At 62.9% G+C, this 14,460-nt stretch overlaps 1 protein-coding gene across 1 annotated transcript in view; it reads left to right on the forward strand.

Moving 5' to 3' along the window:
- The window catches only part of AK8 (adenylate kinase 8), a 63,171-nt gene that overhangs the window by 26,387 nt on the left and 22,324 nt on the right, over positions 1 to 14,460 (forward strand). The window contains exon 11 of the mRNA XM_036329258.1: positions 10,154 to 10,295. Coding sequence (XP_036185151.1) covers positions 10,154 to 10,295 — 142 coding nt within the window. The remainder of the gene's footprint in view (positions 1 to 10,153; positions 10,296 to 14,460) is intronic.

Here is a 14,460-nt window from a genome sequence, read left to right on the forward strand (position 1 = left end):
ACACTCATTCCGCCTCGAGCCGCCGCACACAGAGCACACTATTCGGGGGCTGCACCCACCTCTCTGTTTAGCGGTCCCCGTTACAGGCACCTGCGTCGGGCTGCGCACGGCACACCCGTCGGCCCTGGGCCGCACGACTCGGCTGCCGGAGCTCCTGTCCCTTTGACGCGGGCACGGAACAGTAAAAAGCTGTCCTGGATGCGGAAAAACAGCTTCCCCGCTGCTGGTTCTCCATGTCAGTGCGGGGGTCGGCGCCTCTTTGTAAATGTGGTTTTCCTCCCCAAGGCAGACCCACGGGCTTGAGCGCTCGTTCCTGCCTGCATCGGTGGTGACTCCGTGGCTGCCTTCCCTGGGCACGCTCCCACCACAGGGCCCTGCGCTTCCCAGGAAAGCGGCCCTCCGCCCCTGCCCACTGGGTGCCGGGTCCCCAGATTTCACTTCATGTGACAACCAGCCCTGCTCGCCCGCCTCAGTCCACCCCTGGGAGTCTGCACAGCTTTAATTTCCCCTGGCCCTGGGGTTCCAGCCGTGAGGTATGGCCCCATGTGTGCAGTGTGTGTGTGTGGCTATGTGTGTGGTGTGTGTGGTTGTGTGCGTGGCTGTGTGCATGACTGACTGCATGTGGCTGCATGTGGTTGTGTGTGGTTGCACGTGGCTGTGTGTGTGGCTGTGTGTGACTGCTTGTGTCTGCATGTGGCTGTGTGTGTGGCTGTGTGTGACTGCTTGTGTCTGCATATGGCTGTGTGTGGCTGTGTGTGTCTGCGTATGGCTGTGTGTGGCTGTGTGTGACTGCTTGTGTCTGCATGTGGCTGTGTGTGGCTGTGTGTGTGACTGTGTGTGTCTGTGTGTGTCTGCGTATGGCTGTGTGTGTGACTGTGTGTGACTGCTTGTGTCTGCATGTGGCTGTGTGTGTGGCTGTGTGTGACTGCTTGTGTCTGCATGTGGCTGTGTGTGTGGCTGTGTGTGTGGCTGTGTGTGACTGCTTGTGTCTGCATATGGCTGTGTGTGGCTGTGTGTGTCTGCGTATGGCTGTGTGTGGCTGTGTGTGACTGCTTGTGTCTGCATGTGGCTGTGTGTGGCTGTGTGTGTCTGCGTATGGCTGTGTGTGGCTGTGTGTGTCTGCGTATGGCTGTGTGTGGCTGTGTGTGACTGCTTGTGTCTGCATATGGCTGTGTGTGGCTGTGTGTGTCTGCGTATGGCTGTGTGTGGCTGTGTGTGACTGCTTGTGTCTGCATGTGGCTGTGCGTGGCTGTGTGTGTGGCTGTGTGTGTCTGCGTATGGCTGTGTGTAGCTGTGTGTGGCTGTGTGTGTGGCTGTGTGTGTCTGTGTATGGCTGTGTGTAGTTGTGTGTGTGGCTGTGTGTGTGGCTGTGCGTGGCTGTGTGTGTGACTGTGTGTGGCTGTGTGTGTCTGCGTATGGCTGTGTGTAGCTGTGTGTGGCTGTGCGTGTGTCTGTGCGTGGCTGCATGTGGCTGTGTGTGTGGCTGCGTGTGGCTGCGTGTGGCTGTGTGTGTGTGGCTGCGTGTGGCTGTGTGTGGCTGTGGGTGGTAGCTATGGCCTGGCCCCTGATTGCGGCTCTGATACGTGGCACAGAGGGAGGCCTCGTCCGGCTCTGCTGGCTGTTTTCCTGCTTGCACGTTGCTTGGGCTCCCCTGACCATCCCCCAGGGGAGACGTCACAGCCACAGGCTGCCTTGCGTGTGTTTAGGCCTTTGCTCTGAGTGTGAGGTGTTTGTCTTGGTCCGTCCGCTCTGCACGGAGACCGTGGGGGGCTGTCGGGTTGGGGCCAGCAGTGTGGGTGCGTCCCCGCTGTGGGGCTGAGCTGGCCGCCAGCTTCCACACGCCCCGTCCCCAGCAGAGAGGGGTGTGCATTCCAGCACCGGCCAACCGGCCTGCTGGCCGGGACACCGCCAGTGACCAACTCACCTCAGCCTTGTACCCGCCCCACCGCCCATCAGCTTCCCCGACGGCCACGCAGCCCAGCGACGGGGCCGCACCCCCTGCTCGCCCCGGCACTCGGGCCTTCAGGCGAGAGCAGCGGCTCCCCTAAGAGCAGGTCCCCCCGATGCACAGGAGAATGACGGGGAGACAGACCCGGCTGGGCTGCGTGCTGCCTGCCCCCTGCACTTCCATCTGGAGAAGGGCCTTCGTGGCGGCAGAGCTGAGAGGAGGTGGGAGATTTGAGGAGATTCGACTCTAATTTGCATCCTTTCTGGTAATGAGACCCCCCCCCCCCCAGCCGGCACAGCCCTCCCGGCACAGACCAGACAAACCAGCCCCAAATGGGGGTGATTAGGAGCGTTTTCCAGAGCCTTCCGCGCATCCATGTCCCAGGGGGGGGATCAGAGCGCAGCCGGGGCGCCTCCTTTTTGGGGGAATTAATATTCTCATCGCTAAACGCACACGAACGATGCGACAATAGACCGGCTTTTTGCTTTTGTTAAACATCGCGGGGATTTGCTGCGTTGAGAGGCAAAGTAAACCTGCCCGTCCGAGGAGGAGGCAGAGTGCAGCCCGGGGCGGGGGGCAGGGGGGCCGGGGCTCCCCGCCATGGAGGGGCCTGGGGACCCCGACTCCGCAGCCCGCGGTGTTACCCACGCCGCCGGCTGAATTATTCAGCGGCTGGTGGATGGACTCACGGGTGTAATTAGGAGGGAAAGACGGAGCGCGGCGCTGGGGGGCCGGGGGCTGCGTGTTTGGAGAGGAACTTTCTAGGTGCCGGCGTTTGAAGCTCAGGTGGGAAGAGCTCAGTGCCTCCGCGTTTGAAGTGGAAATAGGACAGTTTGAATCCGTCGAGTTTAATTTTTCACAAGCTTTAGGGGCCCTGCGGTGCAACTCCCTTTTTATGATTGAAAAAACCACATTTTTCTTTCATTTTTTTCTGCACACACGCATGGACACACACACACACACACACACACACACACACACACTCTCGCGCACACACACACACATACATGCACACATGCGTGCGGACCAGGCAGTCAGTGGTACACACGCTCATTTACTCTCTCGTTCAGCATGTGTGTCATCGGCCTCGCTCGCTGGTTGTGTCCCTCCCTGTCCATACTGGGGGGCTCCGGGCACCCCCACTGCAGGGCTGCCGGGGGGGGGGGGGTGTCACCAGCCCCGAGTTGCTGCATCCCAGGGCCTCGCCTGGGCCTGGCGGTGCTTTTGAAGTGGCTCCTTTATTTCAAGTCCAACTTCTCATTCTCCGCTGGGACGCCACACAGACTTCCTCCTGGGAAGGAGGCGCAGGCTTTCAGTTGGGAGGGGCTGTGGCCGTGTGTGTGTCGGGGCTGTGGGGCCGTGGCTGTGTGTGTGTGGGGGGGGGCCGTGGCCGTGGGAGCCATGGCCAGGTGAGGACCATGGCGAGGGTGTGGCGGGGGGGCTGTGGCTGTGGGAGCCGTGGCCGGGGGACAGGCTCCATCCGCAGCAGGTCTCCGTGGCAGGAGGGCCTGCTCACGAGGACGGAGAGAGAACGGGTCAGAGGGCCCGGCTCCTGTGTCGCTCAGACTAGACTTTCATCGCGAAGGGATGCAGCCTCCGCTTTATCAGGCTGGCGCTTCGCCCGCGGCACCGAAGGCTCTGTCATCACCAAGGTCGCAGGCTTTCGTTCAGGGGCCGGACAGCGGGGAAACGGAGGCAGCGGGCTCTCTGCTCGCTCATGCTTCCGGTCCACGCGTCCTCTCCCCGCCCTGGGCCGTCCCGCGGGGCCGTGCTGGACGGGGCTCCCAGGGCTCGCTCGTGCCGGCTCCCAGGCCGCAGACGGAGGCGACGCCATGCGCCTGGCAGGGCTAAGCGGCCCCGACGCCGTGTCCTTCTCGCTCTGACCGCAGCTCTGGAAGCGTCCCCTCCCGACAGCCCGCGGCTTCCAGCCCGCTCAGCTGTGAAATCGCCTGCGACAGGCTGGGCCCGAGGCCCCGGCCGGCAGGTCTCCGCGCACCCCCGGCAGGTGCGGCTTGAAGCCCGGGCCTCGGGGACTGTCCCTCACACCGGCTCCTTCTCCCGGGCTGGGAGAGGGGCCTGCGAGGGGCCGGCCCTGGTGAGCTCTGCAGGCCCAGCCTCGGACAGCGGCTGTGTCCCCGCGTCAGATCAGGGACAGGAGGCTGGCTGGGGTTTGCCAGCTCAAGGCTTCCCCGCGGGGCACGCGGCACGGCTGTGACAGGCGAGGGGGAGCGCGGCCCGCGCCCTGCAGTTCAGCACCTGTCCACAGGGCTCCCAGGGAGGGGAAGTGGGGGTGAGGGTGGGGGTGCGGTGGAGGGGCGTTGGCAGGGGGAGCAGAGGGACCGTGGAGAGCGTGCCTCTGCCGGCGCCGTCTGCCCCGGGGCCAGGGCCCGATGGGAGTTCAGAAGGGTTGTGAGTGAAGGGTAAGCTCCAGGCAGCCCAGCATGCGAGTGGCCGCAGGTGGATGGCAGGGTTCACGCTGTCTCCCCTCCCCCCAAAAGGCAGGGGGAGAGCAGAGATGGGGCACGTGGTCCAGAGGCTGGTCATCTGCCTTAACTCTGGGCCCGCTGCCTGTTAGCTGTGTGGCCTTGGGCAGGTCACTTCCTCTCTCTGTGCCTCAGTTTCCTAATCTGTAAAATGGGGCTGTTGGGAAGATCACTTGCATTAATGCTGGTGTTAAACGAATACACGCTTAGAACAGAGCCGCGCGCACAGCAGGCATGACAGCACGCGCTCATTAAATGAATCCACATCGGACTCCATCCCAGAAAACGGGGCTCCCACCTGCTCCCCACTTCCCAGAGCTGCCGGTTTTCTCCTCACCGATGCTGTGGGCAGGGGTGTGCATTCTCACTGCCCTTGAAAAGTGGGGGACTAACTTGTCTGAGCCCCGAATCCATTAACATGGAGGGGAATCCTGTCCCGTAAACTAGGCCCACGGGGATCGGTGGCTGTGAGACCCTCCACTTCAAACCCCAACCCCGACAGCCTGGCTGGCCGCCTCTCATTCCCATTTCCACGTTCACAGTCACTGGGAGGCGTAGACTTGGGTCCTAAGGTAAGAATAACTAATTATCAAATCGCTGTACAGTGCGGGCAAGCAGTTTATTAAAAGCCCGATTAATTTGCTGGGTGCAGCACCATTTATTTACAGAAGAATGTCTGTATTTTAAATGGTCTTTTCCCGTCTGAAACCTCACTGGAGAGACGAGCTGGCGGAGGCGGTGGGAGGGCTCCGCCTGGCGGCTGCGGGCGCCTCGCCTCGGCGTGTGCAGGCCGCGATCTTGTCCGTGCTCCGCGCCCGCGTGGACTGGCAGAGGGAGGGGTGGGAGTGGTGGGAAGGGGCTGGCCATCTGGAGGGGTGAGCCGCGTGAACGTGCTCCCGATTGGCGAGAGCCGCAGGGATAGCGCCCGTTTCTAGGCCTGAGAAAAGCCCGTGTTCAGAACGTTACTCCTGGCGCCGTTGTCTGCCCAGCAGTGTTAAGGGATATCGTTAAGCAACAGAGACGGTGGAATGTAGACTTTCGAAGCCTCAGGGAGTCCCAGGCCAGCGAGATGGAGCTTGTCTGGGGCGTGACCAGGGAGGCGCCCGGCATTGAGCTGCGGGCGGCCCCCAGTTCAGATCCCTGTGTCTCCGCTACTGTCGCCGTTTGTGCGTGTGGCGCGCAGAGCCCCGCTCGGCCAGCAGGTGGCAGGAAATAACAAACTAACGTGTTGGCGCTGCAGGTCCCTCCGAGACGGTCATTTCTGGTGGCTGCAGCCAGGAGGGTGCAGGCTCAGCTGCCTGGAGTCGGCGCCATGAGGGGGGGGGGGGGGGTTAAGTCTCCCCAGCAATAGCTTTTGTTGAATTACAGTGACTGTACGTTGGGGGCCCACAGGGTCCCAGCCAAGCCTGGCCAAGCCCCCAGCATCCTCCTGGGGAGGCGCGGGAGGGAGCCCCTTCCTTACAGGCGTCAGCGTGCGGAGGTGGGAGAGCAGTCCTGTCCGCCCCTCCCGCTCCACTGGGCTGCCTTGGGAGGCTGGCGGGAGGGAAGCGAGCCTGACAGGAGCCCGTGTCTGTACCTGGATTTCAGGGGCTTGAGGAGGGAAAGGAGTTACAGGGACAGGCACAGGGTGTGTGAGTGTGTGTGTGTGAGTGTGTCTCACAGGTATGTGTGTACAAGTGTATGGGGGGTGTGTGGGGGTTTCTGAGTGTGTGTAGGCTGCGTGTGTGTGCGTGTGTGGGGGTGGGTGGGTGGGATGTGTGTAGGTAGGCTGTGTGTGCGTGTGCGCATGTGTGTTTCTGAGTGTGTGTAGGCGGCATATGTGTGTGTGCGTTTCTGAGTGTGTGTAGGCTGCATGTGCGTGTGCGTGTGTGTGTTTCTCAGTGTGTAGGCTGCGTGTGTGTGTGCGTGTGTGTGTGTGTTTCTCAGTGTGTAGGCTGTGTGTGTGTGTGCGTGTGCGTGTGTGTGTTTCTCAGTGTGTAGGCTGCATGTGCGTGTGCGTGTGTGTGTTTCTCAGTGTGTAGGCTACGTGTGTGCGTGCGTGTGTGTTTCTCAGTGTGTAGGCTGCGTGTGCGTGTGTGTGCGTGTGCGTGTGCGTGTGTGTGTTTCTCAGTGTGTAGGCTGCATGTGCGTGTGCGTGTGTGTGTTTCTCAGTGTGTAGGCTGCGTGTGTGTGTGTGCGTGTGCGTGTGTGTGTTTCTCAGTGTGTAGGCTGCGTGTGTGTGCGTGTGCGTGTGTGTGTTTCTGAGTGTGTGTAGGCTGCGTGTGTGTGTGCGTGTGCGTGTGTGTGTTTCTGAGTGTGTGTAGGCTGCGTGTGCGTGTGTGTGTTTCTCAGTGTGTAGGCTGCGTGTGTGTGTGCGTGTGTGTGTGGGGGGGGAATGTGTGCAGGGTGTGTGTGGGGGGTTTCTGAGTGTGTAGGCTGCATGTGTGTGTGTGCGTGTGTGTGTTTCTGAGTGTGTGTAGGCTGCGTGTGTGTGTGTATGCGTGTGCGTGTGTTTCTCAGTGTGTAGGCTGCGTGTGTGGGTGGGTGGGATGTGTGTGGGTGTGTGTGTGTGTTTCTGAGTGTGTGTAGGCTGCGTGTGTGTGCGTGTGCGTGTGTGCGTGTGTGTGTGCGTGTGAGCGTGTGTGTGTGTATGCGCGCGCGCGCGCGCGCACGTGTGTGTGTGTGTATGTATGCGTGTGCATGTGTGCAGGGTGTGTGGTGAGTGCTCAGCTTAACCTGGTCTGCCCGGGGCTGGCAGCAGGGTCAACACCTCCTCTGGGTCTGTCGTCCACGGGGCCCTCCTGCCTTTAGGCTCCGGCCCTGGGAGCTGTTTCCTCTCCACTGTTGTCCTAGTCCTTTGGGGGCCACGCCAGCAGCCGAGCCCCTGTGCCCCTCCCTCCGCTGAGCCCTGAGCAGGCCGGGGTCCTGGCTGGCGGGCGGCGTGCAGGAGCACAGATGGACAGCAGGGGGAGCAGGGAGCAGCAGGCAGGCACCCTGGGCGGGAGAAACCTGTCTGTCCCTCTCTGTCCCTCTGTCTGTCCCTCTGCCCCCGGGCTCCCACGGGGGTCAGGCCTGGGCCCTCCTCACTCGGGGCGGCTCTCTGAGGGGACCTGCCTGAGATGAGGGCAGCCTGTGCCCAGGGCACCCAGGCCTTTAGACAGGACTCCCCAGGCAGGACAGAGGGGACCGGGGGCGCGGGGGCGCGGGGACCTGGGAGGGTCCCTGCGAGGTCTGGACACCTCTCACCTGTGCCCGCGGCTCCACCAGCCCCTGTGCCCAGGGCTCCACCAGCCCCTGTGCCCGCTCCACCAGCCCCTGTGCCTGGGGCTCCACCAGCCCCTGTGCCAAGCACCGGCCAGCAGGAAATAGATGGTGAGGTTTTAATCACCTGGAGGCCATTGGATGCTGAGGGAAAAGAAAGACCCGAGACACATGGCTCAAGGCCTCATGGAAGGGGTGTTCGCGCCGCGTCTAGGGCGGGGTTGACAGGACATCGAGAGCCAGCCCGGGAGCACCCAGATGTGAGCCGTGAGCCGGGAATCGGGCCCGAGGCGGCCGACCTCCTGGAGGGACCAAGGCCCCACTGACAGCGTCTGAGCGAGGACGAGGGGAGGGACAGCGTTACAAGGACAGTGTGGACCCACGGAGCGCGGCCGCGTTGGGCTGAGGTGGGGGAGGGGGGTGCGGCTGGGAAGGAGCCAGCTGCCTGCAGGGAACGGGGCGCAGAGCGGAGAGCCCCCCGGACACTCAGTGGCCTCGCCCCCGGTGGGGTCTGCCCGCTCCTGCCTGGCTGCCCCCTCGGCTGGGGGCGGGGGGCTCTCTGGCAGGGTTGGTGACCTCGAGGAGGCAGGTCCTCGGGGTTCCCCGTCCCTCATAGGACAGGACCATGTGGGAGCCAGTGCCCCTGCACGCACGCACGGAGGAGCCTGGAATGTGGAGCCTGCAGAGGGCGGCGTGCACACTGCCTCCCCCCCGCCCCCCCCCCCCCGCCCCCAGACTCTGCCCAGGAGCGAGGGCACCCGCGGGTCACAGCCCTAGATGTGGGGGGCACGGACAGGGCCTGCAGCTTCCGCAATCTCAGCCTGTAACTGACAGGCCTGCTCCAAGTCAACGGGCCGCCCCAGGGCCCCCGGGACCCTCCTGGGCTGGAAGCACAGCGCCTGCGAGGTCCCCAGGCCTGGGACTGTGAATGCCGTGTGGGCGCCGTGGCGACAGATCCGTGGTCCCCGTTGTGGATGCGGAGCGAGGCTCGGGGAGGGTGGGTGAGCGCCTGGAAGTCAGCCAGCACCCAAGGGGGCTGTGGCGGCCTCAGCGGCTCTCGCTCTCTGCCGCCTGCTCCGGGTCTGGCCTGGTTGGTTTGCACACATCGGCGTGGTTGCTGTGCACCTACTACGCGCGGCCCTGTGTTATCTGGGGAGTGAGGAGGCAGAGGAACATCTCCTGAGGCAGATGTTCCACAGGAAACGAGAGTCAGTCCTCGGTGCAGCGGCCCAGGGGGTCCTGGGAGGCTGAGTCCCAAGGCTCGCCCCTGGTGAGGCATGAGGGGTGTCCTGGGTGGGGGGCTGTGCACTCAAGGCGGGGAGACGTGGGGAGAGTCACCAGCTGGGAGGCGGGAGTGGGGCTTGCGAGCCCTGTTGGCCGTGGGGAGGGGCCGCTCTTGCCCTCCGAGCACTAGGGAGCCACAGCAGGCTAAGCGGGAGAAGAGAGGGGTTCGCTGGATGGCCTCTCCTTCGCATTGCGTGGCCAGAGCTCTCATCGGGCGGAACCCCTTTTCTGCGCTTCCCGGGGCCTGGGAGAGAAGGGCTGGAGACACGGGGAGACGCGAAGGACTCGGGACTTTCCGCTTCTGGTGACGGGGTCGCCGGGGGTCGCGGCCACGAGGAAAGCAGAGTTAGCGGGGTTTCTGCGCCTGCACCTCTCCCCGTGCCCACCTGGCTGGCAGCCTCCAGGGCACCTTGCGGGAGGTTTCAGATGTGCGACGCTCGCCCAACCCCCAGGGGCGGAGGCGGACAAGCAGACCCCCCCCCCACCACCACCACTGCAGCCCTAGCCTCGGCTCTTGCGTTCGCGTTCATAGCATTTACCAGGTGTTTCTGGGAGAATGAGAGTGAGGTGCAGGCGGTGCCCAGCAAACTGCCAGAGCCAGAGCATGAGCACAGGACGCTCAGTGGACCGAGGAGAGAGGAGGTTTGGGGACATGTCAGCTGTGGGTGTAAACAGAGGCTTCTCCGCTCTCCTCCCCGGGAGACTGAGGCTGTGGGTACAGCCAGAGCTGAGCTCCCGAGAGAGTCTAGTCTTACATGGGGTGGGGGGGGCACCCTGTGATCCCGTGCGGGCGGGACATGAGCCCTGGGGGGGCTGGTGAGTTGGGGGGGGCTGGTGAGTTGGGGGGCTGGTGAGCTGGGGGGGCTGGTGAGCGTCTGGGCAGAGTCTCTTGCTGCAAATCTGGATCCTCTGGGGAAACGGCCACAGGCTGCGGGGCTGGGGCTAGGGCTGCCGAGGGGCATGGCTAGGTCAGGGAAAGGTCAAGGTCAGGTCACTCTGGACCATCTCAGGCAGCCACGTTCTCCCGTCACTGGGAGGTGGAGGGGCTGGGAAGGGCACCCACCGTCTTGCCCACTGACACCCGACTCTGCCTGTTCAGTCCATGGGCAAGTCCAGTTGGCAGCCCCGGGCCCGGGCCCCCCGCGCTCCTGGGGGCCAGGGGAGGCGCCGTCCGGCAGTGACCCTGTCCCTCTCTCAGTCCCCGACAGCCTCATCCTGAAGGTGCTGAACCAGCGCCTGAACCAGCACGACTGCGTGCACCGAGGGTGGGTGCTGCACGGCTTCCCGCGGGACCTGGACCAGGCGCGCCTGCTGGACAGCGTGGGCCACAAGCCCAACAGGTGAGCGGCCGTCCGGTCCCTCAGCTCCCGGTTCCCGCGGCGCAGGGCCTCTCCCCGCCGCCCCCCCCCCCCCGCCTCGAGGGAGACCGGGGTGTTCCTTCCCAAGCAACTGGCAGAGCGGGGAGACCCTGGGATTCGGGGAAGCAAGCCCCTTCCTGAGCTGCAGTCGGTGGTGCCGGTTAATTTCCCGACCCCCAGCGAGGGCGGTCCCGCGCGGATTGGACCTCCATGTTCCTCTCCCACCACCGAGGGGCCTGTCCCCTCCTCCTGCCTCATCTCTGCGATTCCGCTCCCCCGGCTCTGCTCTCAGTTAAACATGTTCACGGTTAATTCAGGAAGTGATGTCAGCCCCGATAAAGGCCGAGGAAGAGAGAGGCCCTCAGAAGCGAGCCCCCCAGCCTGGGCGGACGCAGGGCGGGAATCGGGCGGCGCGGGTGAGAGAGCTAGAGCCGTCGGGCTGGGCGGGGAGGGAATCTCGACAGAATTACAGCCAGAAACCAACCTGGGCCCACGGTCCGGAGATCTATCATCCAGATGGGAAAACCGCCTACAAAGGCTCCTTTTTAGGAGGGTTCGATGAAATGAGATGGAAATAAATTTACATATATATCAATTTTATTATTAAAATATATTCACTCTAGTAAATAGAATTATTGGGGAGGGCAAGCTGCTCCGTGTATTGGACACAGAAAGCGCCCCCTTTGGCTGATCAGGAAACAAAGTTATTGTCTCCTTGTCAAATATAAATCTCCTTCGAGAGCCATGGAGGGGCGGTGTTCAAATGCCATGTTTTGTTGACTCCCGCCTGGCGCCCCCGGCGCATCGCACTGAATTACGTCCGCGCACCGGGAGGGAGATGAGCCGAGTAATTGATGTGTCAAAAAGGAGGAGGAAAAGTTATTTGAGAACAAATACAATGGGCTATAAAGTTTGTTAAAATGTAATAATAATAGTAAAAATATAAAAATAAAATGAGAAAGGAAGAAGAGGAAAGAAACAAAGGACGATGCCAGGCACCTCGGGCTGCAGAGCTCCATTTCGAGAGCCTCGTAGCCGGCGTTGCCTTTGCAGATGAATGTTTGCTGGCGGAGGGAGCGGCCCTGGCCGCGTATCAGACTCCCTTTCCCGCCTCTGCGGGGAGCGGCCGTGGCTGTGACCCTGCTCCTGGCGGGCATGACCTGGGTCGCGTCCCCTGCTCAGGCCCCGGTAGAGCTGGTGCCGCGGCTCAGAGACCCCGGGGGAGGGGCCGGGCCCGGCTGAGCGGGTGGCAGTGGGCTCAGCAGCTGGTGGCAGGACTGGATGAGCGTGGCCTGCACCACCCCCCTCTGTTCCACTGGGCTAAGTGGGGGGACCAGGAAGAAGTCACCCCAGGTCGCTGGTCTGGAGGAGCTGGTGTGTGTCCCAGGTGGCTTCGTGCACGTTGGAAACTGCGGTGTGGCCGGGTGTTTTTGTTTTTATTTATTATTTTTTAGACTAAGGAGCTGTGTGCCCCACACCCAGAGGAGCCCTGGGGAGCAGGGGCAGCAGGGACAGGCATCATCGCACTTGGCTCCCAGTTGTGCCGGGTGTGTGGTCGGCTTTCGCTAAAGCTCCCTTTCCTCCAGGGAGCCGGAGGGAGGGGCCATGAGGGGACCCAGGCGGCCCCTGCGGTCAGCGGGCCTGGGAGGTGGTCAGATTTCTGGGGGGGTGGGAGAGGGGGGCTTCAAACAAGCCCTGGCAGTGGCTCGGGCTGCTCCGGTGGGACAAGAACACCTTCTTCTCCTCACTGACTGTCTGGCCCGCCCAGTCCCAGGTGTGTCTGGGGGCACCGCCTTCCCTCCCAGTCCGACTTCCATCTTTAACCCTCCTCCTCCTCCTCCTCCTCCTCCTCCTCCTCCTCCTCCTCCTCCTCCTCCTCCTCCTCCTCCCCCCCCTGCCGGGGTGTGTGCCACTCAGCGCCCGCGTCAGGTCTCCCTTCATCCGCTCCAGGCCCTGAGAAGGAGGTTTGCTCAGGACAGTGCCCGGGGCCTGGGGCTGCGTCCCTTGCCTGGAGCCGCTGGGAGAGCCCAGCCCCGCGCCCGTTCTTGGCTGTTACTTTGACCCCTTCTGCTGGCCAGCGCTTAGCTCTGACCCTGCCCCCGGCTGGTTTTCTTACCTGTCGGCCTCTGATCTTTGCCTGGACAGCCCTCTGGCTGTGCAGAGTGAAGGGGTCCGTGTGTGAGCGATTCATAACCCGAAAGCGCCCTCCGCACGCGTGTCGGGTGAGGCCTTCTCCGCGCCTGTTTGCACCGCCACTCGCTTGCGCCGCTGCCGGTTTGCCTGTGTTTGCAGTGGTCGCCACGCGGCTCTGAACTCCTGCTCCTGAACTGGCAGATGCGGCCCTGCTCTGGGGGCGGCCGCGGGCGGCGCCGGCCACATCTGCTCCGCGCGGGCGGGTTCTGACCGCTGCCTCGAGGTGTTTCTCCCTGGCAGCCGTCTGCTCGCGTTTCTTGCCTTTGGACGACATGCAGACCCCGAGGGCTGCCCTGGGAGGGAGTTCCTTATTCGCCTGACAGCACGTGGGCAGGGGCGCGGCCGAGAAATCGCCATCGGGGCCATAACCACGGGGACCCATTGCTGCGAGCGCAGGTGGGATGCTCCGTGCGACCACGCTACGCGCAAGCCGTGGGACCTGTGGGGCGTGGCACAGGTGAACACAGCTGGCATGCCCGAGCACTCTGATTGGTTCACATGCTGTTACTCTTTAAAAAATACATGTTTTTATGGATTTCAGCGAGGAAGGGGGCGGGGGGGGGGGAAACATCAATGATGAGAGAGAGCCATTGATCAGCTGCCTCCTGCACGCCCCACACCGGGGATTGAGCCCACCACCCGGCCATGCGCCCTGATCGGGAATTGAACCCTGATTGGCTGGTTCCTAGGTCGATGCTCCACCACGGAGCCACGCCGCCGGGCCGTGCTTGCTCCTCTTTAGTTCCCCATGACAGCGTGTTCTCAGGGACCACACAGGAGACCCCTTGGGTAGCGGCCCTGCCACCTCTAACGTCTAAACATCATGTCTAAAGAGCACAGCAGAGGGATGGACCAAAGAAAAATTAAAATGCAAACGAGAGAGGGTGTCTTGCCTCTCTCTCTCTCTCTCTCTCTCTCATCACCACGCGGTCCTCCCATTCTGCCGCGGACCCTCCCGTGGATTAGGGGTAATAAACAGCCCGTTAATGGAGCCTGAACTAGGAGATGGAGTTGGACTCAGCCGCGGCGTCAGTGCTGACTGAGGTTAATAACTCCATTACTGCAGCTCCGCGCGGAGCCGCCGGGCGCGCGGGCCGTTAGCCTTATCTCCTCCTCATTAATTGAGCTAATAGAACCCGGGTGACCCCGCCGCGCCGCCGCCGCCGGGGAGCGTACAGACATGGGCTGGAATACTTATCACCACCCCGGGCTCCGCGGCGCCTTTGTTTTGGGAAGAAGGTTCTTTCTTGAAGACGGGCTCCCCGCAGACCCCCGCCATCGGTGGAGTTGCCGAGCCGCTGCCGCACAGGGTCCCGAGGTCACCCTGACCTTGCGCAGGAGGACGTGCAGCGAGGGCCGCCGGCCACTGGCCCCGCCGGCGGAGGCCCACATGGGTGCAGTGCTTTAGCTAGGACTGAACCCTCTGCAGGAAGCGGCCGGGGCCTCAGCAAGTGTCTGGGTGCAGGGTGCCGATGGAGCGTGGCCGTGGCGGGGGGGGGGCGGGCAGGGGGGGACGGGGCGGACCGCGGGCCTCTCCCCACGTCAGCATTTGGCAGCCACCTCTCAGCCGGCCCTCCCGCCCAGAGTTTCCCGACAGCTCATGCATGTGCGTGATCGTTTGCTTTGCTGCTCACCGGGTAAGCGCTACTTACCCTCTCTGAGCCTCAGGTTCCTTCATTCTCAAACGCTTGCCCCACCTTCTGCCCTCACCCTTTGCTGGGTGCCCGCGTGCATTTGCTGGGAGGATGTGCATGGGCAGGACGGGTGAAGGGGGAAATGCTCTATGTGACCAAGATAATGTCATCGACAGTTAAAACTCGGAACCCAAATTTCCTGCAGCAGGTCACGTGCCTCTCTGTGCCTCAGTTTCCCCAGCTGGACTACAGGAGAAGTCCATGAGGGACGTCGGATGTGAGGATGAAATGAGAGGAACAGGGGACCCTCCGAGGAGCCT

The sequence above is a fragment of the Myotis myotis genome, unplaced genomic scaffold (assembly GCF_014108235.1).
Source record: "Myotis myotis isolate mMyoMyo1 unplaced genomic scaffold, mMyoMyo1.p scaffold_m19_p_12, whole genome shotgun sequence".
Taxonomy (NCBI): domain Eukaryota; kingdom Metazoa; phylum Chordata; class Mammalia; order Chiroptera; family Vespertilionidae; genus Myotis; species Myotis myotis.